This window comes from Larus michahellis, chromosome Z (assembly GCF_964199755.1).
Source record: "Larus michahellis chromosome Z, bLarMic1.1, whole genome shotgun sequence".
In the NCBI taxonomy this organism is placed as follows: Eukaryota; Metazoa; Chordata; class Aves; order Charadriiformes; family Laridae; genus Larus; species Larus michahellis.
This window is the reverse complement of record NC_133930.1, coordinates 57,366,612-57,390,395: the sequence shown is the minus strand read 5'-3', so window position 1 is coordinate 57,390,395 and position 23,784 is coordinate 57,366,612. Positions and strand designations below refer to the sequence as shown.

Below are 23,784 nucleotides of genomic sequence, written 5' to 3'. Positions count from 1 at the left end.
GAGAGAAAATACAGAAAACACATGTGGAACATGGAAGTTTATCTCCTTTACTGATCTCCCTAATATAATCAAAGAGATACGACCATGATTACTACGGTAGTGCATGCTGATGTCCAAGCGTGGGGACCTACTGCACCAGGCACTGTACAAACACAGGAGGGTGACGACAGAAATCCTTGTCCTAAATTGTGCAGAGTGCACAAGCTGACACTGAGCTGAGAAAAGGAAAACGCAAATGCAGAATGATGATGTTAGCAAATACGCTCATTCTACCACCTACATTTCAGAAGGGGAAGGCTAGCAAGAAAAAAAAAAAAAGCGAGTAAATACCAGCAAAATGGAAAAACAGGAAAGCGCAACACCCGAAGGCAGAGAAAAGGTGAAGACAAGGAAGTGTGGAAGGATGCTAAAGTGCCAGGACTGGGGATGCAGACATACTCCAGGTCAGAAACAGACATGCCTGGGACAGATTTAACATGTGGTTTTGTTACAATTAAGTGTTGTGTGGATGTTACCGTTTTTAATTCCATCTTGAAATGCCATTCCTCAGATTTTTCAATGGGAATGAACAAGGCCTGGTAAAATGATTTTGAATGAATGAGTCTCACATCAAAAACGGAGGTTTGTCAGCATGAAGTCTTCCCACAGAATACCACATCCTTATATTGGGAAAAATGTACTGAGGCATTTCACCTCGGGTCTTAATCTGAATCTGGGAGCCATCAACCTGTGAGGACCTCTGAGATCCCAGTGTCCCATGGGAGAGGCAGTCCTGCTTGGGAGCTCTGAGGAGGGGACACCAATGGTACTCAAGAGACTGAGGAGCACCCTGTCAGGCTGAGATGGATTCATGCTGTTTTCAAACACAAAGTTTGGAAACTAAACATTTCACCTTAGAAACACCAAAACAAGAAGACGTTCTGATACTTCCAGGGGAATGTTTTGGGTTTTTTTTTTGTTTTTCTTTTGTTTTTTTTTAAATTTTCCACTAAAGACTAATTTCAGGATGGAAGCAAGTACCAAGAGACCAGAATTTTTAACGCAACAAGAATTCCTATTTTGAATTTACCCAGGAGAGCTGTGGCAGAATCGTGCTAGTCTTCAGGAAGAAACAGCTCGTCCCACTCTCCCCCTCCCTCAAACCCCCAACAACTTATAATGCCATCAGGCCAATGAGGATTTTGTATTAAATTAACGCCCTTGGCCACTCTAGGCCATTCAACTGAATTAAGTCAAAGAGACTGCTGGCAGGCTTAAAAATAGGCATGTGTTTAAGAGCTTTGCTATTGCAGCAAAAAAAAAGGAAGTTGGAGAGGCATCAATCTGGAATGGAAAATATCAATATCTCCAAGACATAAAATATAATTGGAATTAATAATTAATTTTGGTCTACAGTGCCTTAGATGAATCTTAACTGAGAGATCCTAGCTCTTTTTCCCTTCCTTTTGTTTTAGATTCATGTGAAAACAGGTTCAGTAATCAGAAGAGAGAGAGACATAACACACGGTGCTGTGGGAAGGGCTGTATCATAGTAAGGGAACTGAGGAATAACTACAGCACAGCTCTGAGTGGATGGACACAGCGAGGATGACATATGGGTAGGGCAAGAATTCCTTGATAAGCATTCTACTTTGTGTTATCACTTTGGTGATTTTCAGTACTTCGATTTTGTGACAAGCCTTCCTGCACAGTGTCATTAATACTTTTCCTCCCTTTAAGAGTGTGGCTCTAAGGAGCGGCAGTATTTCTTCCTGCCAGATTCCAGACAGAAAGGAAGACACCCTGCCCAGCAGTGGAAATGTGCTGTGCCTACCTTTATAATGTTCTCACATACTTTTCCTTGGTCTATAATCTATGCTCTATTTTAAATGAAGGATGCCCACAATGTCTCTTCTGGGCTTGTTCTAGCTATCTGGAGTCACCTTTAGAGTAATACGTCATTCTATCAACGACGGTCTGAGGATGCATCCATTCAGAAGGTTGGCAAAACCAAAAACAACCCCTCTAAAATTTGTATCAAGGGACCTGGGGAAAAACCTAATTGCGAAGAACAAGCTATGCAGATGTTAGCTGTGTTTTCAAATGTAGATGACGTTTCTAATACTACACACATGTCTGCAAGAGTTTGTATCTACTGCAGCGAAGGAACAAGCAATACTCCACACAAATTCAGGAAGGTGTTGGAAAAGGGAGAGCAGACATATGTCGATTTTCCTTTTAGATAAGCCCATATTTCGTGAACAACATGCCAGATTTTCTCTCTTCCCCGCTGTCTTTGTTGTTTTCCCTTTCCCTCCTACTTCTCCTTCTGATGTTTTCCAATGGAGTCCTGCAGGTTGAGAACATACACATTACAACTAGCATTACGGGAGTCAGCTGAAGCACCAGAATCAGTGTGGGCACACTAATACAGAGGATAAATTAGCACATGTGAAGACCATGGTAAAAGCATAGCCAGTACCTGAGCTTGCCCACCTCTACCTAGTACTGCAGCCAGAGGTTTGGCAAAGGAGGACTGGCTTTTTTCTCTCCCTGAAGTCCTACTTCATCCACATGCCCCACTGGCTCCCAGCTGTGGGGAAGAGTAACTGAGCAAGCTAGAAAATTGTCTCCCCGATTTCCCCCTCATTTTCCATGTTTTCGCCTCCTGCCTCTCACGGAGTCAGGGCTGGCCCCCGCAACAGCACGACGTCAGGCTGTGGTATTTCTTTGGCAGAGGTCTGCCAGAGGCCCGTGCTATATAGCTGTTGTTACCTCTTTAGTCTTCAACCGCCTAAAAAACATTTGAAGCTAAGCCAACGCCAGCAGTGTCAAAGGAGGATGCAAAATATCCTCTCTACTGTCCAGCCACTGCAGGCAACAGACAGACTAGTCTCGGGCAGGGTCCTGAATCGGTATCCACAGTATCTGCAGCTAACCAGCAGTGGAAGGAGGAATTTTAGAAGAAAATTTGCAGCTACAACACAGTATGTGCTACCATACCTGCATTAATTAGCTGTGCTATCTTTGGAGGAACTCTCTTGGGTACCATAAGACCCACTGCCCTGTGCCACTTCGACACGCTCCAAAAGCCTTAACTGTCTGCTCACACAGAGGTGGTGTTACATCACCCTGGCTGATTTGGTCCATGCTCTACAGCAAGGTTCATCCAAGGGGATGGGTAGTGGGAAGCAGCTTACAAGCTACATCTAACAGGAAGCCACAATGGCCACACACATGCCCACGGGATAGCAGAGGCAGCCCACCTTCCCAACCCTATGCAGGGCTGAGAAGTCCAGATATGACCCAAAGCATTTTCTCCTCTTTCTGCAGAAAGCCATAACAAGACAAGGCAGAAAGCCCAACCAGAATCTGATGTGCACGACAGATAAATTCAGGAATGCAGAAGAAACCAGCAGAAACCAGGGTATCATTTTTGCACCACAGCTCAGAGAGAATAAAGAACTTTCCAACGGCAAGTGCAAAGTCACTTTGAGGAGCCCCCGACAGTGTTTCATTCTCATATAAGGAGGAGAAGTCTCTGCCAGTACATATGCCACAAGAACTATAATTATCCTGATGTGTTCTAATAAGCATTATATGCAAAATCATATTTTGATAGACCAAAATAGCTCTCATCCTAATTACAGACTTTTGAAGTAGCAGATATTACTCACCCATTCAGAGCTCAAGCCTGTGAGCCACTACACAGTTTGAAACACGCTTGAACTCCTGCTGTGGACGGAGCCTGTCTTTAACGGCAAGTGAAGACCACACAGAAGTTATGGGCTTAATAAAGAATTTACTTGTGAAATCCTGTGGCCGATAATAAGCAAGAGATCAGAACAAACGATAGACAAGGGCCTTTCTGTCTGGGAAATCTGGCAACCAGCTAATCTGTGTGTTCCTCAATGAGTCTATTACCCGAGTAAACCTGTAACTGCGGCACTTCATCTGGAAGTTTCAAAACAGACATCGTACACCCCGAGATACTGTCACAGTAGTCATTAACACAGAAAGACAAGTTGCAAGTCGTCTGCTTCATCAGCCTAACAGACTGCAACAGACTAAGCCATTAGCAATTAATTAAAGGTCAGTGACATTTAAAACCCTAAAGAACGCACATCCCAGACTATTTTTAATTGTCAAATGCACTTAGATAAAGGAAGCCATAATCCCACTAGTTGTTGTCTGCTACCTCTCTCCGCCTTACCCCCTCCCACTACAAGCGGTGGGGACCGTAGGAGTGTCACCTACAGGATCGGGGACCGTAGTGGGGTTGCCTAGAGGAGCAGGAGTGAGTGCCCTGCTCAGGATCAGCACCAGCTGGTTTCCAACACTGGAAGCCTGGTCTGAAGCCCACAGACATGAGTCATCATCAGTGAGAGTTTTTCTGTTTATTTCAATGGGCACTGGATGGGCTGTAAATATCCTTGCCAAAACCAGTCATTTCTAATAGATAAATATCCTCTGCTTCCACTGGTTTCACAACTTCGAAATGGGTAGATTACTCTGTATAGTCACAGTTGAGACATTACTCGGCATACCTCCTGTACGCGCGATCAATAGCCCACGTCCAAAGATGAGTGCAACACAGGGTTAAAATTAAGTTTTAAATTTGTTGACGCTGAAAGTTAAACTCCTCTGACATATGCAGGCATTATTACTGAGCAGCTTCCTAATCCCTGATATCTGCAAAGAGCCATATGATCCCTAGCTACTAAAAGAAAAAAAAAAAAAAAAAGGCAAAAGGATATGAAACTCCCCTGGCTGAACCTCAGAAATGTCTAGGGTTTGTCACAACCCCTGTAACAGAAAGAAACTGTGTTTCTTGTCTTCGCCCCCCGTCTCCCTCCGAAATATCATGAAGGTAATCCTGACTGAAAGAGTCTTCAGCTAGATCACTTTAACCCGGTCATTTTTGCTCTTGGTACTGGGGTTTGATTTTTATTTTTTTTGTACGATAGGGTTAACATTAAGCGTCAGCTATAATACAAAAAGAAAAAAAACCCAACAAACAAACAACAACCCCCACCAAAACAAACAAAAAAAGAAAGTAGTAGTAATTCATCTCTGTACAGATAACGCACTCCTCTCAGAGCCAGGCATTTTTATTTGCGTGTGTCCAATTACACTTACTTCATTTACCCGGGCCCTCAACCGTCCTTCCGAAACACAAACAAAGCAGCCAAACAAGCAACAAAACAGCCACGACCAGAAGCCGCCAGCCCCCGAGCGACCCACGCACCGTGCCTTCGGCTCGGCTGGCGACACGGGACTTCGCTGCCATCAATCCACGGGCGGGCAGACGCTCACAGACCTCTTCCTCCTCCTCCTCCTCTTTCCTCCTGGCGGGGTTGGGACGCGCCCGTTGCTGGTGCCGCTGCTGTCCCTGCCGCCCTGTATGTGCACGGACGGGCTGCAAGGCGGTGGCGGGGCCGGGCGCGGAGGCGAGCGCTGGCCAAGTTGGGGGCGGCAGCCCGGCTCCGGCGGCCCCTCGGGAGACCAGTGACTAGCGTGGGGAGGCGGATGGCCGCCGCCCCGCGGGGAGAGGCGGCAGATCCGCCGGCAGACGCTTCCTCCTCCCGCCGTTACCCGCTGCGGCCACCTGCAAACATGGGACGTGCCTCCCAGGTAGCCGGGGCGACCCGGCTCCCGCCGCCCGCTCGCTCGCTCGCTCGCTCGCTCTCCGCCGCGCAGCCCGGAGCCGGGCGGGCGGCTGCAGCGCGGTGCCGCCGCCTCTCACAACTCATTGACCCGCGGAGCCGCGGCGGGGGAGGCGGTCCCGGTCCCGCCCCCGCCCGCAGGGCCCGGCCCGGCCCGGCCCGGCCCGGCGGCACCGGCGGGGGCCAGCGGCCCTTTGTCTGCCGGTGGCCAAGGGCTCCCCGCGGGCGTGCTCTTCGCCGTGGCTTCCCCCGCCGCCCGGGAGGCACCTGCGGCAGCGTGAAGCGGGGGCCGCCCGGTAGCCAAAGCCGTCGGGAAGGGTCGGTGTTCATGGGAACGGCAGTGCGACACCCGCGTCTGTATTCAGACAGACAAACAAACACACCCCATGGAAAACACAATTCATCAGTTTTTAGTCAAAAAGACGTTAAAAGCTCAAAATACCAGATTTCCTGTACTCTGCAAGAAAAAGCTTCTCTGAAGCCTGCTGCACCCCTGCGCCTCGAAGCTCCTGCCGATGTCAATGAAAACACCGAAGTTGCTGAAGCTCAGTTAAAGCTCCATCTAAAATGACAGCTCCAAGTTCCTAAGATAGCAATGAATAACCTAAGGGAAACCTCAAGGCTAATATTTTTGTTTGCTTAATTATAGTTCTTCATTTCATGGCCTCCCTTAAGCAACCTTGCTTTCTTTGTTCAAAAATAAATGAACATTGCAGGGCTGAGATAGTATCTATTTTGCTATATTTTTGTAAAACTGTTGTGTTCTCTTGATACAACTGCACATTAAACCACCATGGTATACTTAAATTTTGCTAGAAGCCTAATTGTATGGGGTTTTGCCTTTGTTCTGCTTTCCTGTCAATGGAAACCTCTCTTTGGTCCTGTCTGTGTGTTCACCCCCAGTGACACAGGTGCTCTTCCAGGTGGAAACAGGAGCTGCATACAGGTGCTACCACTGTATTAAAAAAAAGGAGGGGGCCCAACACTGGTTGTTGGAGTCCTTCAGTAAACCTTGTTAGAAAGCAGGTGAGTTAAATTATGCAGAAATGTATGTGTTCACTGGGGTGGGAACATTAATGAAGTCTCTTGGAACTCAGCCTTGCAAACAGATCTTCTGCGACAACCCTTACCACCACGGAGACCATGTTGCAATGGGTGCCTCGCCTCTTAGAGTTGAAGCGTCAACATGCATCTAGACCTGTAGACACATCAAATCTGTGTACAAGTGTGGCTTCTGACCACTTTTTTTGTCTCTAAGTATCTGAATTTTGCAGTGATGCATTCCAAGAGCTTGTTTCCATCTAAACAGTCTCTTTTGTGAGAAACAAAATTAATGAGCCTGGTTACCAGTGGATTCGTGTTCTTTATCCCATAAACTTCCTTCCACTGCAGCAATGTGACTCCTTGGCATGCTTGCTGTGATTTGCCTTCTGGATGAGAGATGTTAAATGTCACAGCCAGTACAGAGCTGCCCTTCTGCTGTTTGCTTGGGAGCACCCAGCTGGCCAAAATGCATGGTGGCTTCATTCAGCATGCTTTTTCCCTAGTGGGGGACATGGATGGAGAGATTTCTGTCACCTTCTTTGGAGCAGATCTTCAGGAAACTTGTAGGAATGTAACAGCTGAAAAAAACCACCCCAGCTTTGTTGAACTGGTCCCTGTGTTAAACGTTTCTAGGAAGGAGTGAGAGAGGAAGGGGAGAAGGGAAGTAAAAGAATTGGACTGATACATGATTACTTGATCCAAGTCTCATTTCTTTAGGAGGCAGGCTAAAAATATATGGCCTATAGTAAGGCCCTGAATTAAAGCTGACAGTTTTATGTGCCCTGATCACCACGGTATCTAGGTGCATTCCAGTAATGAATGTCACATGTTCTTTCATCTTCTCCCCAATAGAAGTGGGTGTAGTTGTCTCATTGCTGTAAGATTTGTGCATGTGTACGATTGGGGGAGATTTACTTTATATTCTGTGCATACAGTTTTGATCAACTGCATACACTCCAGAAGGCAACATGAAGGAAAAATGCGGAGTGCCTTCAGCTGCTGCAGTTCATTTCACGGACAAGACAGATACCCGAGAGTATTTGTCTTCCAGAGGAACTCATTTTACCCTTTGGATAAACTGGGCATCTGTTGTCTATCACCTGAAGATAAAGACCAAGAACTATAATTTGATCTGAAATGCTACAAGAGGTGAGGGTAGAGGACAGAGTGTGCTTTTGTTGTTCCTACTATGCCTTTTGCCAAAGCAGCACAAGTGAGTTGGAATTCCCTAACTGCTGAAACTTTCCTGTTCAGGTGTATCTCACAGCTCCAGTCCTGCCCTGCAAGAAATCAGGTTTGGGTATCCAAGGAACAGCAACTTCACAAGAATGGGACAGAGCCTTCTTGCCAGCAGAACATGATGGAAAACAGACATGATATTGGTACAGTATAGAGCAAAGCTGACTGGAAAGTGATGCTGTCACTGAGCAGAAAAAAAAAAAAAGAGCTATGATCTTGCAAAAACTTGCACATGTGGCTTTGTTTACTTCCACGTGTTGCTGCACTCCTAGTTAATCCAGATGGCTGTGTGATTAACGATGAATGCATGCACAAGACTGAAACAGAGTTTAATACTTTCAGAAGTGGCTAAGCCTATATGCAGAATTTTTGTTATTTTGGGGAGTTAGATGCTAATAAGAGGGACAAAAAATACAACGTAAATGAGAACCATGTTTTATGGAAAGAGCTGTGTTTAAGGAGCTAGGAGGGAGTCTGAGATGATGTATCACAGGCCAGTTTGGATGGGAAGACACTGTGCTAGGAGTGCTATGCTCAAAGAAATGAGACATTCCCTTCTAGGTACTGTGTGTAATTTAAAGACACAAATAAAGAGTTGGAGAAGTAGACCTTATAAGCAAGAAAGCCTGCTGGCTTTTTGTTATTTATAGTTACTGGAAGAAGATAGGACATTGTGTATGTGCTTTTTAATTGGCCAGAAATAGGAAATAAATTCATCTAGTATTCAAGCTCTTTTTACATTACAGAGAAGGTACATTATGGAGCCTTGCACTCCTGCCAATGTTCACTGTCAAAAGAGTAAATTGCCAGTTTTCACAAAGTTGCATATGCCTCCATAAAGATATATTCAGCAGGGGCATATGCCATCTCATTTTAAGGTTATACTTTAACACATTCGATTAGATAGATGCATGTGTTGGGAGCCTGCTGCATTTATTATATTCAAAAAGAAGAAAAACCCCACAAATTTACGTATGATACATCCTTTCTTGGTTTTGGAAAATGAAGGTGGCAGACCTGCTAGTCACACAAGCACTTATTCAGTCTCCCCATACGTCAAAGGAAATGGAAAGTAGTTAACTATTTGAGGTAAAATTCTGGTCTCATTGAGGTTAATTAATTATTTTGTATATGGGATCATAAATTCACACAGCTATTTTTAGGGCTGATAATGGCAGGGAAGTGGAATGCTGAAACACCTCTCTGTCTTAGAAGATGTGAGCTTTTAGTGTTCACATGTGAAGATAGTCATTGAATGCTGCCTTATTCCACTGAGGAGAGCTGCTGGCTTTGGAAGAGAAGGTGGTCTCCCAGAGTTTTTACTTCAGTATTTTGTATTCCTAAGAGAAAGGAATAACATCTTCATCAACCTTGATGCAACCTAATTTTGCAATAAGAAACCTGCAGTAGCACCTACCATGCAAAACCAACTGTCAGCCTCCTGCTCATCACCTTGTCCTGTGGTGCTTTATCTGTAAACGATTAGAGCACAGCTCCTTCTTTGAGGTGTGCCACCAACACTCCATATTGACTTGTTTCCACCTCCTATTTTTGCATCCAAACTGATGACACCAGGACTTCCACTCCCTTAAAACTGTAGAACAGTAACATCTTCTCAAATACCGTTGGAAGGTTTTGGCGGTGTATCCCATTTCGGTTTTGGAAGGACAGTGTGGTGTTTGTAGAGGAGTGGCTGGCAGTGATCTTTCCACACCATAGAACATTCACCTGGGAGTCCAGGCCTGTTGCTTGCACGTGTGTCTACAATGACCTTTCTCACACACCTGAATCTGCTACTTGTGTTGACCAGGAAAATAGGATTGAGGCATGCACAATGCAGGGCTGTGTTTGATTGTACACTGGAAGAGTTGGAAGAAGCGGCCACCCCTTCTTTGTGTATTATATACTAGCACCCACAGCCAGAACGAATGGAAAACCTCCATCTCACTAATAAAGGATATGCCAGAGACAAAAGCTATTATAAAAATCCTGTTATCATTTGCTTTAAAAAATAAAGGGGGAAAAAATATCTGGCACTGGCTACAGAAGAAAACCTCCACAGTCTGAATGAATAAGGAACAAGGGATTCATCATCTCCTATATGATTAAGAAGTTTGCTTTTAGCTTCCTTTTTTTTTTTCCTTCCCCAAGCAGACCTTATTAAAAATAAAACAAAGGCAAACTGCTCTCTGATGGCTATTCCAGCCTCTGTCAGTGATGTATATTGGGAAATGGGGCAAGTCCACATGACCTCTGTCCTCCGTATCTTTGAGATAACAATGCTATATTTTAGAAAAGCACTTGAACTATGGTTGAAAAGTGCTGTATGCCAGCTTTCTTATTACAAACCCTCAGTAAGGAGAAACCTGAGCCCTCTGAAACCATCTCAGATTTTAGAAGGAAAGCAAATGACGCTTGCTGATACAGAGGTAGTTCAGACCTATTATTTAACAGTAACTCGTGGTACACTTAGAAGTTTGACTATAGCATTATGAACTGCAGAAATTAGAAGTTTTTGTCTCAAGGGTCCTGTTCTTCTGTCAATGGTGATGAAAAGCACTGTCGATAGGGCAAAGCTGTGCTGCAACATAAAATTCAAGAAGCATCTTGCTATTTCAAGTTTTGCCCTTTTGTTTTTTTCTCTCATGTTGGGGAAGGCATCACACATAACGCTTTGTTGCGTTACTCAATTCCATTCACTTACTCCTGAGGAGTTTCAGCTTGTTTTTTTTAACAATCTCCTCAACTTACTCTTCCTCTACAATGTAAATGACCACATCATGGTAAAGCAGCAGGCCCTAAAAGTAAAGTAAGGCTACAAAAAGAATAAACTTCTTACTTAAAGTCAGGATGAGTATTTTCCTTTAGAAGTAACAGTTGTCTGTAATTTAAATTTTGGATCGAACAGCTACAGAATTGCTAATTAAAAGCCTTAAGCAGTTTTAAGGAGATGCTTAAACTTCTAAGCTTCTCTTTAGTTCTTGCAAAACTAGTAGTAAATCCATCGTGTCCATTGTCACTCTCTCTCTGTGGGCCTCTTGAGGAGGGTGAAGTGCTATGAAATGGAAGTTTCTGAAGTCCTGTCAATTGTAGGGTATAGTCAGATGATGTGGCTGAACTTACCTAAAGCTCTCTGCTATAAAAAGCGCGCAGCTCTCCTTCCTGGGAACTCTTGGATACTTTCAGACCCCTTCCTGAGTGGACTCAAGTTGCTGAACTGGAAGGAAGTTTTAATTTCTCATCCCCCACTGCCCAGAATTTTTTCAGCTTGCAGAACACATCAGAATTGAGTTGCAAATGATCTGTCAAATGCTGAAGACACTGTTAAGATGGAGCCATATAGGAACCACCCACTTTCACCACAGCAGGTCAGCTGGCTTCTTATTGAACCATACTCCAAAAGCTAAAGTCCATAATGAATCCTAATGAATTTCAGTTTGCTCTTCTAACTGGGTATTGTGTCTGTATTCTCCCCCCTGTGAAGACACGTTTGTCAGTGTCCCTATTCCTGAGAGAAGACTGAGCACCACTATAGTAGAAAGAACAGAAATGCAGCAGGTACAGATTAGTTTCTGCGTTAAAGGATCTATTAAGTATATAAAAAATACCAACAACTTTCTCCAGTACTTACAGCAAACTATTCAACTTAAAACAGCTGACTTTTCCAGGAAATCAATCTTTCTCCTCCTCCTGAAACTATATTTAACTTAGGCATTCTGTCTGTCTACCTCGCATCCCTACGTTGACGATGCGCTAACAGGATTGCAGTAACCCTTGATAAAATGGAATTCTTGCCACATGATAAATGGATTTGCAGTTGTGTTGCAGACAGAACTGAAATGTGATTCCTTTCCATCAGAAAGCATAATGACTGGGCTCAATTACAAAAGAACTCTAATCCATAGGACCAAGCACTGTTCCCATAATATCAGAGAAACACGTTTTCTCTGCTCACTGGATTTGTAATGATGGAGAATTATGCCATAAGCATCCCTAAGCAGGGGAAAAGATCACACATTAGCATGGATTTTTTTTAAAAGCATAACTGGAGTCTAGGGGAGAAGTCCTGTATCTTAGGCCAGAAAATTTTTTAATGACACTCTTAGGGTTTCTTACTTTCATTTTACACTCTGAAATTAGTAGCATTCAGAGAGACGTATCTGGAGTTAATAAATGCTGTTTTCATTACTTATTTGGTTCTTTTGGCTCAATTATAATTCACTCTCTTTTTATTTTTCCTTGTGTCTGGGAGTAACTCAAGTACTAAGGAGCTCAAAGCTTGCTGTTGTAGATAAAATAGACTTAAGCACAACACATGTTCATCCCATTAGAAGAAAAATAAACTATTCAGTGTTTGCGTGTTAGTAACAGCTGTATCAAATTGTGATCATTGTTCTTTAGATATGACTCTCCTTCAGTGAGAGTGTGCTGTCTTTAAGCAAGTGTCCTCTTTATTTGCAGTAAATGCCCTCTTCTCCATTTCAAATGAGAACTTAGGATAGACCCCTACACTTTTTCAAGGAAGTTTCTTACAGACTTGCAGCTTACACGTACTAACAATCTTGGAACACTGTGGTGGGTTGACCCTGGCTGGACGTGAGGTGTCCACCAAAGCTGCTCTATCACTCCCTTCCTCAACTGGGCAGGGGAGAGAAAATATAACAAAAGGCGCATGGGTCAAGATAAGGACAGGGAGAGATCACTCACCAATTACCCTCATGGGCAAAACAGACTCAACCTGGGGAAATCTGCCGAATTTATTACCAATCAAATGAGTAGGATAGTAAGAAGTGAAACCAAACCTTAAAAACACCTTCCTCCTACCCCTTCCTTCTTCGCAGGCTTACCTTTACTCCTCATTTTCTCTATCTCCTCCCCCCCAGCAGTGCATGAGGACGGGGAATGGGCGTTGCACTCATTTCATCACATGTTGTCTCCGCAACTTCTTCCTCCACACAAGGAGGACTCCTCATACCCTTCCCCGGCTTCAGCATGGGGTCTTTCCTATGGGAGACAGTCCTCCACAAACTCCTCCAACGCCAGTTCTTCCCATGGCTGCAGCTCCAGCGTGGGTCCTTTCCATGGGGTGCAGTCCTTCAGGAACAGACTGCTCCAGTGTGGGTCCCCCACTGGGTCACAAGTCCTGCCAGCAAACCTGCTCTAGCGTAGGCTTCCCACAGGGTCACAGCCTCCTCCATGCATAGCCACCTGCTCCGGTGTGGGGTCCTCCATGAGCTGCAGATGGATATCTGCTCCACCGGTAACCTCCATGGGGTGCAGGGGGACAGCCTGCCTCACCATGGTCTTCATCATGGGCTGCAGGGGAATCTCTGCTCCAGCACCTGGAGCACCTCCTCCCCCTCCTTCTTCACTGACCTTGGTGTCTGCAGAGTTGTTTCACTCACATATTCTCGCTGCTTTCTTTGTTTGCCCAGGTTTTCCCCTCTCCACCCCTTCTTAAATATGTTATCACAGAGGCACTATGACCATTGCTGACTGGCTGAGCTTTGGCCAGCAGTGGGTCTGTCTTGGAGCCAGCTGGCATTGGCTCCGTCAGACATGGGGGAAGCTTCTACCATCTCTTCACAGAAGCCACCCCTGTAGCACCCACCCCCCTTGCCCGCTACCAAAACCTGGCCATGCAAGCCCAATACAAACACATTTCATTTCATCTGCTGTTATGGAGCAGCGTTTATTCTGTCAATAAAAGCCAGCCCAGGACAGCACCAAGTGAATGGTACAGAAAAGGTTGTTGCTGGTGCAGCTGGGCTGCATTATTAATACAAAATAGAACAGAAGTCACTCAAGTTTTTTAGGATGCTGGTACCATATGTTCTAAGAAACACAAGGCCAGATAACAAATACTGCTTTTTCCCACAGTTCATGATGCACAGTCCTTTCAGATCCATACCAGAGTGGCTGCATTTTCTTCACTGGTTTCCATCATTTTGCAACTCCAGCTTTGTAAGCTCATCCTCAAACTTTTGAATGTCTACTTGATGCTTCATTAGGAACTTCCCATTTAAATGAAAAACAGGTATGTCGTATTTGTATTTATCATACCATGCCGAGTTCTCTGGAAGGGTAATATCCACCTCCTGTAAAACAAACTGACAGAAAACAAATATGTTAGTACCTAGCGGACACTGAAAAGCAATACCTGCTTGTCTTTTGATCAATATTTTTTTCAGAAATGCAAGCCTGTTTTCTTGGTGCTTTTGGATTTATTCTTCCATGTTGTAGACAATTGCCCATTTTGTGGGTGCCAAATGTATGTGGCCATAATCCTTGGCTGCATGTCCACAAATGACTCCCTCCAGTCCAGGACAATATTCTTGATCCTCTGTGTAGAGCCACCATCCTGTGAGGACCAACCACAACAAATATGCAGCCTGCAACACAACAGCTGCCTGTTAGGCTTCAGAGTGCAACACCTCTTAAGGCTTCTGTTAAATTTCTTCCTTCAAGAAACAGATCAAAACCTGGCTGAAGAACGGCAAACACTGCAATCACATATAGTTCAAATATTTGAAGCCCCACTTACTAACATTATTCCCAAATGATACCATTACCTGGCTCATAAAAGTTGCAAAGTCTTCTATCAGACAAGGCAGTAGCATTTACAAAAGCAGTGGTTTTAAAAACTATTGCAACAAGGTGTATATTGGTTTAGTTTGCCAGTACTTATTTGAGTAGCATTGTCGCAAAATGCTTTTGGATAATGAGTTTTATGGAAATCAGTGCTGAAATTGTTTTGAAGAGGTCACCCATGAAAGAATAACGGATGCAAATAAATCCAAGCAATTTTCTTTTACAAAGAAAGAATCCTGATTAACCGTTCTTTCTATATAGAAAATGTATACAGTATTGCAATACCTTACCCTTCTCTTATGTGCCTCAAGGACTTCTTTTGCTTCATCACATAGTGGGCATGGTTTCTAAAGGAAAATATTCAGACCAATTTAAAACATACAGTAAAACACACAAATCATTCGTAAAGTAACATACATAGACAGCAGTGATCATTACTGTAAATGTGGGTTCCTGTACCACCCTGTCTCACTGCTTTCTAAATCTTTATCAGTGCAGCATGGATGAAATGAAAATAAACTACTCAGCCACAAAATTTAATCATTTCTCATTTGCTATTATTTTTCTCATGGTGCAAATTAACAATTTTCAACATCTCTTCTAAAGGCTGATTCAAGGGCATGGTTTGGAAGGTCATGCACAGACCCCTTCTTTCGGTCAGCAGCAATGAATATTCAAAGCATTGCCATCACCAGCTGAAAACAACTGCAGCTACCACTCTTGACAGAAGAATCTCCCTTGATAGAAGGGGAATGAGGAAGTCACATGAGTAATTTCTAATGTGTTTCAGATTGAGTCACTTGGGTCAGTTAAAATAGCAAAAGAAGGCGATTTACGATAACTTGTCTGACTTTGCCTGAAAGGAATTAAGGGTGATCCTCCAACCTGCAGAGCTGGGAGGATCGTAACTTCCAGCAGGGAGAACTGGCCAACAGCTTTGATCTGTGATGGGGTCAAAGAAAACCTCTCATTTTTGAAAACTCCCATGTCTTCCACTACAGTTATACAGCTAACTTCTGCTGATCATGCATCATGATCATTAGAGCAGTGTGTACCTGAAGAAGCGAGTCTGAGTTTTGCTTTGCAGTTGCCAATGGTATCAGACATAAAAAAACCTTTTAAGTCAAAACCACATTCAACAAGAGGCCACTTCAGAGAACTACCTGAACTCTGCTATTAGAAAATTTGATTTCATACAGTGTCTTACTGTTAGAAATTTTAAGACAGAAGAATCATACAAAGAGCTTTTTTCCAATTATTAACCCAAAGGTAAGCTCATTATTCCCTATCTTATCACATTTGGATTTTGAAAGAGCTGATGCTGGATCAGGCAGGGGGGGAGAGAGCTGTAACTTTACAGTATAGCATGCACTGGTGTGATTAATAAACAGATGGTGACCTTTTATTTTTTAACGTATTCATATGTTACACAGTTTAAACACTCCTTTATGGATAAGGATGGAATGAACAAACATTGTGCAGGAGCAGGGAATTATTTTAATAGCATCCGTCTCCAACAAATACTGCCATACTGATGTCAACATTCTCAGTGCTTTGCACTTCTAGTTATTCCCCTCTTGAAGGCTACATCAACCACATACACGCAGCATAGCCCGCTGTGTGCCATCCCGTCTAAAAGTACAGAAGACCTCTGCATATAACACGGGCTCTTAATAACAGTTCATGGAAGCTGACAGTTCACAACAGACTGTTCCTGCTCATCATGTTTTCTAAATATGCTTAAGAATCCTGTTTGTTCATGCCACAGACAAAACTGCCTGTGTTTTATTCCTGTTAGCATGACACAGCCAATAGAGCAAAAAGAGGGTAAAGCACAATCTACTTTTTTCTCGTGTGCTACCAACACTACTTGGATATATTTTCAGTCTCACAGGCAGTGCTGAAATTAAGCATGAGTGCTTTGAAAAGCCTACTTTGACTGTTGATGCTTGTCCTGGGTAGATTATGTACATCTTTGTTCTCCATTTGCAGGATGAAATACTGGCAGTTAGAGAACAATTTTCAACTAGTAAATGGACCACAGCATCACTGAGACACAACTATTTTGAAATTTTCATTTGTTGGTTGTAAATACTTGCTTGCTACAATGAGAGCAGGACTGTGCTGTAAAGCCTGATGTAAAAGGCACCCTCAAAGTAAAATGCTCAATATTACACATATTTGAAGGGGACAAAAAGCACGGCCAAGCCATTTCATCTGGGATCATGTATATCAAAGCTGATAAATATGCAGTCTTGCCTAGCTTTACTCTGTAAACAGCTTTTACCTTGGTGAATAAAGTCAACACTGGCTTATTTGTGCTGGCTGAACAGAGTTGTCTCCCCAGTGGACTGGATGAATGTCTTGCTAGTTGCAATGTTCTGCTCAGAAAACAAAGCACCATTGTCCTGTTAAGGCAAAAATAAATTTTGGGGGGCAAGTTATAGCTCATGAAATTTAATGTTAAGATAAATGTGATACTTCAATCGCAGTTCTAAAATACAGAGAATCAAACCATTTTCCCAGGATTTTTATATTCACAGTATCAACACATTAATCAAAAAAATGGTTTATTATGCAGCAGGCCAGAAACACCAGGTAGCTCAAAAAGGGTAGTTTCATTTAAAAAAAACACCCTACGTTTTCTTGCTGAAATGCTCCATTTAAATTCCCTAACACAAATGCTGACATAAATGCATTATGCTGTTTCAACTGCATAGATGCCAGTAAGAATTACATGATATTAACAAAATGTGAAGTGCTGTGCTTTGAACCTCAGTAATCTTTCTGCAGTGCTTGACATATTCTACTTACTCAAAATTATTCCATCAAAAAACTAATCTGTACCTAATCAGAATATTAATATAATGCTTTCTGCAATGAATAAGAAGCTGCAGCCAAAACGATTTAACTTGGTAACATTAAAAGTATGCACATTGTCCCGAGTCCTTCCTGCAACAGCAAATTGATTTATGAAAGATGTTGATGGGTTTGTGATTTCTTTGGGAGAGTTTAAGTAAATTTAGTGTTGTTGAAGGGTGCCGTATGGTAGTCCTGAAGTCACCTATTTATAACATCACTAATAACACCAGTGCTTCCTCCAAACTTCTGTCTTAATAGGACCTTTACAAGGCATTTTAGGACTGAAAGGCAAAAAACAGAAGCAAAAGGGAGTCTGCATGGAGACTGTCAGCAGATGTGACACATGACATCAGAATTCACACTGGGAAAATCAAGCCCCTTTTACATAAAGCCAAACTGCTTTTGTTCAGTTTCTGTTCAGGCACAACTTACCTGTAGTTCTACTAACTACAGCTAACCACAAACACACAATGTAATGGCACAAGTTTACACAACTTAAGCGTGATCAGGACTACGCTGCAACTGATAAGCGTGTTTCAGGATGTTCAGTAAGAAAAGAGCCTATTGCATTCACTGAATCTCTCAGTACTAATATTACATAGTTTTGTTTTAACAGAGACAGTTTAGCCAGCGTAACCGCTAAGAACAAAACATTGCAGTGGACTCTAAACTTAATGCTTCTTAACTGCTATGTTTCTAAGCAAGAAGCACAAGAAAAATCAAATGGTGATGTGACTCTGCTCCACCAGCAGTGGTGGCTGCTCCACCAGCCTTACTGCACTGTCAAAGACACCTTTTCCAGAGGACTCTAGTTTCCAGAAGAAGTTTCAACAGAGCAAATACAAAGAAGAGGTACTCTCCTTTGAAAATTATAGCCTGAATTATAAAACTTCAGATGCTAGGAAAGAATCAGATTTTTTTTTTTCTTTGACCTTGTAAAAATAGTCTAAAATAGAGTACTCTGCAATGAATGGGCTTTGGGTTTACTGTTCCATTTGGGACAGAAAGGGTTCTTCATCTGTATGTGTCAGGCTTCATACCAGTAAGACTCAGCTGCAGGGGCGGAGCGCTACGCTTGCTGTCTCTGCAAAGTTGCAGGTGACTGGCACAGCACACACTGCCATTGGTCATAGTCCTTGGCACCGACTGCATTTGTTTTACTTAGCCAGGAGGAAATCGAATTGTCTGGGATTTTACATAATAAATACAAAAATAAGCTTGGAACCTTTTGGAAAAATGCAAATCGTGATGACAGTATATAGTCTCAGTCACGCTTAGAAATTTTCACGTCCACAGTAAATAGGTGCCCAGAATGGATGTGGTTTTGGCATAAAAAACTGCAGCATGTCGGTCTGCTTGTATGCAAGATAAAAATACCAAATCAAATAGTTTGCATTCTGGTAAGTTTTTAAATTAATGCTTTTGTTGCCAGCCTCACAAGCCAAATTTTGTGCGTTCAAAACAAGGAAAATGCCCCCAAATTGTTCTGTGAACAGCAGAATGAATAAAGCCTAGATTTTTGTGTATCTTATCCTATCTATGTGTATAAAATGGCTTTGGTTCACTCCTTTACACCCACTTTTTTGATCCCTCCACCCTCTGGTAAATTTGAGTCCAGTGGACAACAAATACCAAAACATCAACTGAAGGGGAATGAGTAAGACAGTATCAGTACGTAGGCTTCAGGATTTCACAAAATGAAGAAGCTAGTAGTGTCTTACTTCCTTACCAATTTTAAGTAATTAAATTATTAATATAAATTTTATTAAGCAAATATAAAATACTATTTTGGGAATTCAGGAGCAAATCTTCATTGTCCAGTAATACTACTGAAGCAAGAGTCTGCTGTTTCCAGAGTTAGTGTAAGACCAGCTGAATGCTTTTATAAATAACCTAAGGAAAACAGAGTCCTGACTGTCAATTTATTCAGCTATGTAGAATGATACTAAGGCCATACTGTAATGTCAGTTACAAAAAGACTCGAAGGACTAATCTCGGTTTATGAAATGATGCCTGTCTCCATCCAGGCCCCAGGCATGCTCTGCACTTCCATCATCATAAAGCAGTCTGAGATGTCTAGCCTTGAGGGAGGGTAAAATACTGTCAGATGGCATCATGTCCCCACAGTACAGATGATACAGCTTGACTTCCCTATGCTTCCGAAGCCCACAGTTGCAAGACAGCATCATTAAGAGGGAGAGCAGTCAGAGCTGCTGTGTTTAACCTGGGATAAAGCACGCCGCAACTTCAGCTTCACAGGATTGCACCTAAGGCTCTGCCCCCACAGAAATTTGTTTTGAAATCAGTAGAATTTACTAATCTTATTTTATTGGATTGAATGAAAAGGTTGTGGATAAAATCAAATAGCAGTGGTTTTACACAAACACTGAAGGGTTCTAATATCGTGAGCGGTTAAGTATAGTTGCTATTGATCAGGAGTTGATGAAAGCGAATAACCAGTCACTCATCAGGCAAATCTACTGCGGCAGCTCAATTTGTCTGAACAGCATCTCTGAGCCATATGGGTGTTTAGGGCATGCACATGACCATCGTGTGAACAAACAGGTTCCCAGGACTGGCCTGAGCTAAGCTGAGAACGTTTCTGGAATGCAGAGCTCCAACCTCACGGGTCACTTCCATGCTGGTTTCATCACTGACAAAAAGAAGGGAAAAGTGTCGCACAGATGTCCCAGAGCATTCACGTCCTGCTCACGTCTGTATCATATCCGTCTTTTTTTACAAAGAAACTAAAAAACTGAAGGCACACACAAAATCTTTCAACATGATTATTCTGGAGCTCTCTTTAGCCTACCTCAAAGTAATTATAAAGATTTGTTTGAGGAATAAAATTAATATGTAAATGTAAAGAAGGATGCTTCCAAAACTTCAGAACTTACCCTCCCTACACTAAAATACTATGAAATGATTAACAAATGATGCTTGTAAGCCTAGACTTGGCCCATGCTGTATTTTGCAAAGCCAAATTGGACTCATTTCCTGTTAATAGAATTTCCATCACCTAATAAATCCTCATCTGCTGGAAAAATAAAATGTGACACTAAAACTAGCCATTATTTAGACAAGATAATTAGCTGTATAAACCTTATCCTAGCATCAATCAAGGAAAGACAAGCATGGCTGATTTTTTCTCCAACTATGTACCTTTTAATGATGCTATATACTCTTAGGTAATTTCAGCTTCAAGTCACCAATATACTCTTGCTCTGTGGTTCTGAATGTTTTATATGCATAATTATCAACATATTTGGACAGGATTATGTCCAGTTTTCCATGGATTTGCGTACATATACATGAGGACAAAATTATTATGAACTTGCAGGCATTGTCTGTATACACTTTACATTCATGTAGTACTTGATTCTGGAACCCTAACCTGGGTTTGACAGAAGAAGGGAATTACCTGAATGAATCCTACCTCTTTCTGCAAAGTGACAGAAACACATCAAGAATATGGAAAAAGTTACATTGAAAATGTCACAGACATTTCCTAGCTATTTGTCTTAAAGAAACTTTCTCTACTAAACTGACACCTACCCTCCATTTAATCCTCATTCTAGCACAATAAAGGAGTATCAACTGAAAGAGAAAGGGGAAAGCAAGCAGATGTGGGTGTAAGAATATGTGCTGAACGCCCAAGTCAGTGGTGGTTTAAAACATTCTTCTGTTGTCCCTCATTCATCACCAGCTATGATCATCAAAGAAGGCAAACTTGCTGGCAGTCTGCTGTTGTCAGTTTGATTACTTATGAGGGAAATGCTGAACAAGAAAATATGATGCCACAGCAAGAGACCAAGGAGCATGCGTGATCAACGACACAAAATTATGTAGCTGTTGAGATTCCCACATGGCTTTTAACCCACCAGCCTTTCAGAAGCAGCATACAAAATACAGGAAAATCCTGGAACTTCTTTTTGCAAACGCACCTAACTCTAAGGGTCTTTAGGGAAGAATCAGGTTTCAACTCAAAATTCAAAAATGTCACCAGTAATACCACGTGTTTCTGTGAGGTGACATTATATATCAATCACTACATTTCTATATGTTTTCTCCTCAAAACTACAGTAATCTGGTGTAAATGCCACAAATCTGTTGCACTCCATGCCGGATAAGATTAAAAGTATAGTTTCATCGTAACGTACAACAAATTTTGTTTAGTGATCCTTCCAGAAGTATCTCTTCTAAACTCTTGTCTGAGGCCTGTACTCCAAACTTGAGCCAATTTAAAAAACATTCAATAGGCTGATGTAATGGCCATGAGACCATTTCTGAAGATTAAGGAACTTACATATACAATGGACTATTATCATAACATAGAATTGTAGTAGAATTTAAAAGCCTGTTTTAAACATCTCCATTTGAAACCTTTTCAGCTAAATGATCCATTTCCCTGCAAGGGCCGGGGGTAAGCAGTATTGGGTACAGCATGTATTCAGAGGCCTTGCCATTATCTCCTGTAATGGGAAAGCCTTATTCTTTTTTGATATTTTCTAAATAACTGATGCCCTCTACAGCCAGACTGAGTCAAAGCCCTTTGACAGGCGGGAGAGCGCAGGAGACCGGCCAGTACCGGCCGTCCAGGGGTCGTCCCGCCTGCCCCGGCCCCCCGCCTCTGGCCTCCCGGGCGGCCTCCTCAGGCCCGCTGCCGGCCGGGCCCTGCCTCCCCGTCCCGCCCCAAGGCCCGCGCCCGCCGCTCCTCCACCGCCAGCGCCGGGGAGGCCCCTGCAGCCGCGGACCAGGCCCCGCGGCCCGGCCCGGCGCTCGGCACCAGCCGGCGTTAACACGGTAGGGCCGGGGACTTGCGGCCCGGGCCGGGTCTGCGGACACCCACCTGGCGGCGGCGGCGGCTCCCGTACACTTCTGCGGCGCGACAGGCGGGGCCTAGCCCGGCCCGGGAAGAACGCGCGCCCTGATCAGGTCCGGCTCGGCGGGACACACCTCCCGCCACCGCTGCGGCGCCCTCTGATGGTCGCCCGCCCCCTCCCTCCGCCCGCGGCCTCCACCGGCCGAGCCCAGCGGCGTCCGGCGCCCTTGCGTGACGGGTCCCGGCTCTCCCCAGAGCTTCTGTCTCTCCTTTCCGTACGAGGTAACTCTCCGCAGGCCTCGCCGGTGGGAGGCGGTTGGCCTGGCTCTTGCGGATGTCCTCCCCGGGTCGGAGGAGCCCCTGCAGCCGGTGCTGCCTGGCTTTCCAAGAGCTAGGAGCTAGCTAAAGCTGGGCACCCCATTTTTTTTTCTGCTGGAGAGGGTTTCAGGCTTGCAGCCTCGACCCTGGGCCACACTGAGCTCCCCTACGTCTCTTACTCCATGCCAGCTGCCTTCATCACCTTCTCCTCCATCCCGGACGGATATGCAAGATCCGCGTTTGGCCGCCCACTCAGGCTGACAAAGGAATACCTCTAGATAGAATGTACCCCTCCACACCCACATTATTAGACTGTATCAGGGAACTACAGGCCAGTCAGTCTCACCTCTGTGCCCAGCAAGATCATGGAGCAGATCCTCATGGAAATTATGCTAAGGAACTTGGAAAATAATAAGGTGATCGGTGTCAGCCAGCATGGATTCATTAAGGGAAAATTGTGCCTGAAAAATTTGGTGGCCTTCTACAATGGCATTACAGCATTGGTGGATAAGGGGAGAGCAGCTGACGTCATATACCTGGACCTGTGCAAAGGGTTTGACCCTGTCCCACATGACATCCTTGTGTCTAAATTGGAGAGACGTGGATTTGATGGGAGCACTCAGTGGATTAGGAATTGGCTCAAAGAGTTGAGGTCACCAGCTCAATGTCCATGTGGAAACCAGTGATGAGTGGCGTTCCTCAAGGGTCGGTACTGGGACCAGTACAGTTTGACATCTTTGTTTGCGACATGGATGTTGGGATTGAGCACACTCTCAGCAAGTTTGCCAGCAACACCAAGCTGTGTGGAGCAGTTGACATGCTGCAGGGAAGAGGTGCCATCCAGAGGGACCTGGACAGGCTTGAGAAGTGGGCCTGTGTGAACCTCATGAAGTTCAACCAGGCCAAGTGCAGGGCCCTGCATGTGGGTCAGGGCAATCCCAGGCACAAATACAGACTGGGCAGAGAATGGCTGGAGAGCAGCCTTGAGGAGAGGGACTTGGGGGAGGTGGTTGATGAGCTGGCAATGTGCGCTCACAGCCCAGAAAGCCAACAGCATTGTGGGCTGCATCAAAAGCAGCATGGCCAGCAGGTCAAGGGAGGTGATTCTGCCCCTCTACTCTGCTCTTGTCAGACCCCACCCACAGTACTGTGTCCAGCTTTGGTGTCTCAGCACGGGAGGGACATGGACCTGTTGGAGTGGGTCCAGAGGAGGGCCATGAAGATGATCAAAGGGCTGGAGTGCCTTTCCTATGAGGACAGGCT

General features: G+C 44.0%; 2 protein-coding genes across 2 annotated transcripts in view; both read right to left on the bottom strand.

Moving 5' to 3' along the window:
* The window catches only part of MARCHF3 (membrane associated ring-CH-type finger 3), an 84,104-nt gene extending 78,422 nt beyond the window's left edge, over positions 1-5,682 (bottom strand). Inside the window, exon 1 of the mRNA XM_074570476.1 lies at positions 5,228-5,682. The gene's annotated coding sequence lies outside the window, so the exon portion shown is untranslated. The remainder of the gene's footprint in view (positions 1-5,227) is intronic.
* Positions 5,683-13,601: 7,919 nt separating this feature from the next.
* On the bottom strand, positions 13,602-22,510 carry CZH5orf63 (chromosome Z C5orf63 homolog). The gene is made up of 4 exons (XM_074569656.1): positions 22,231-22,510; positions 16,807-16,927; positions 14,810-14,866; positions 13,602-14,038 (listed from the first exon to the last, which is right to left on the bottom strand). Exons 2-4 carry the CDS (start codon positions 16,921-16,923, stop codon positions 13,859-13,861), a joined length of 354 nt encoding a protein of 117 aa, XP_074425757.1. The 5' UTR covers positions 16,924-16,927; positions 22,231-22,510; the 3' UTR covers positions 13,602-13,858.
* Positions 22,511-23,784: the final 1,274 nt, after the last annotated feature.

What these genes read in the sequence shown, in the direction of transcription:
- CZH5orf63 (XM_074569656.1), bottom strand. Translation starts at nt 16,923, where the DNA reads ATGGTGCTTTGTTTTCTGAGCAGAACATTGCAACTAGCAAGACATTCA. An exon ending in TGTTGACTTTATTCACCAAG is followed by an intron (nt 14,867 to 16,806) that starts GTAAAAGCTGTT and finishes ATTTTCCTTTAG; the next exon opens with AAACCATGCCCACTATGTGA. An exon ending in TTGAGGCACATAAGAGAAGG is followed by an intron (nt 14,039 to 14,809) that starts GTAAGGTATTGC and finishes GTTTTCTGTCAG; the next exon opens with TTTGTTTTACAGGAGGTGGA.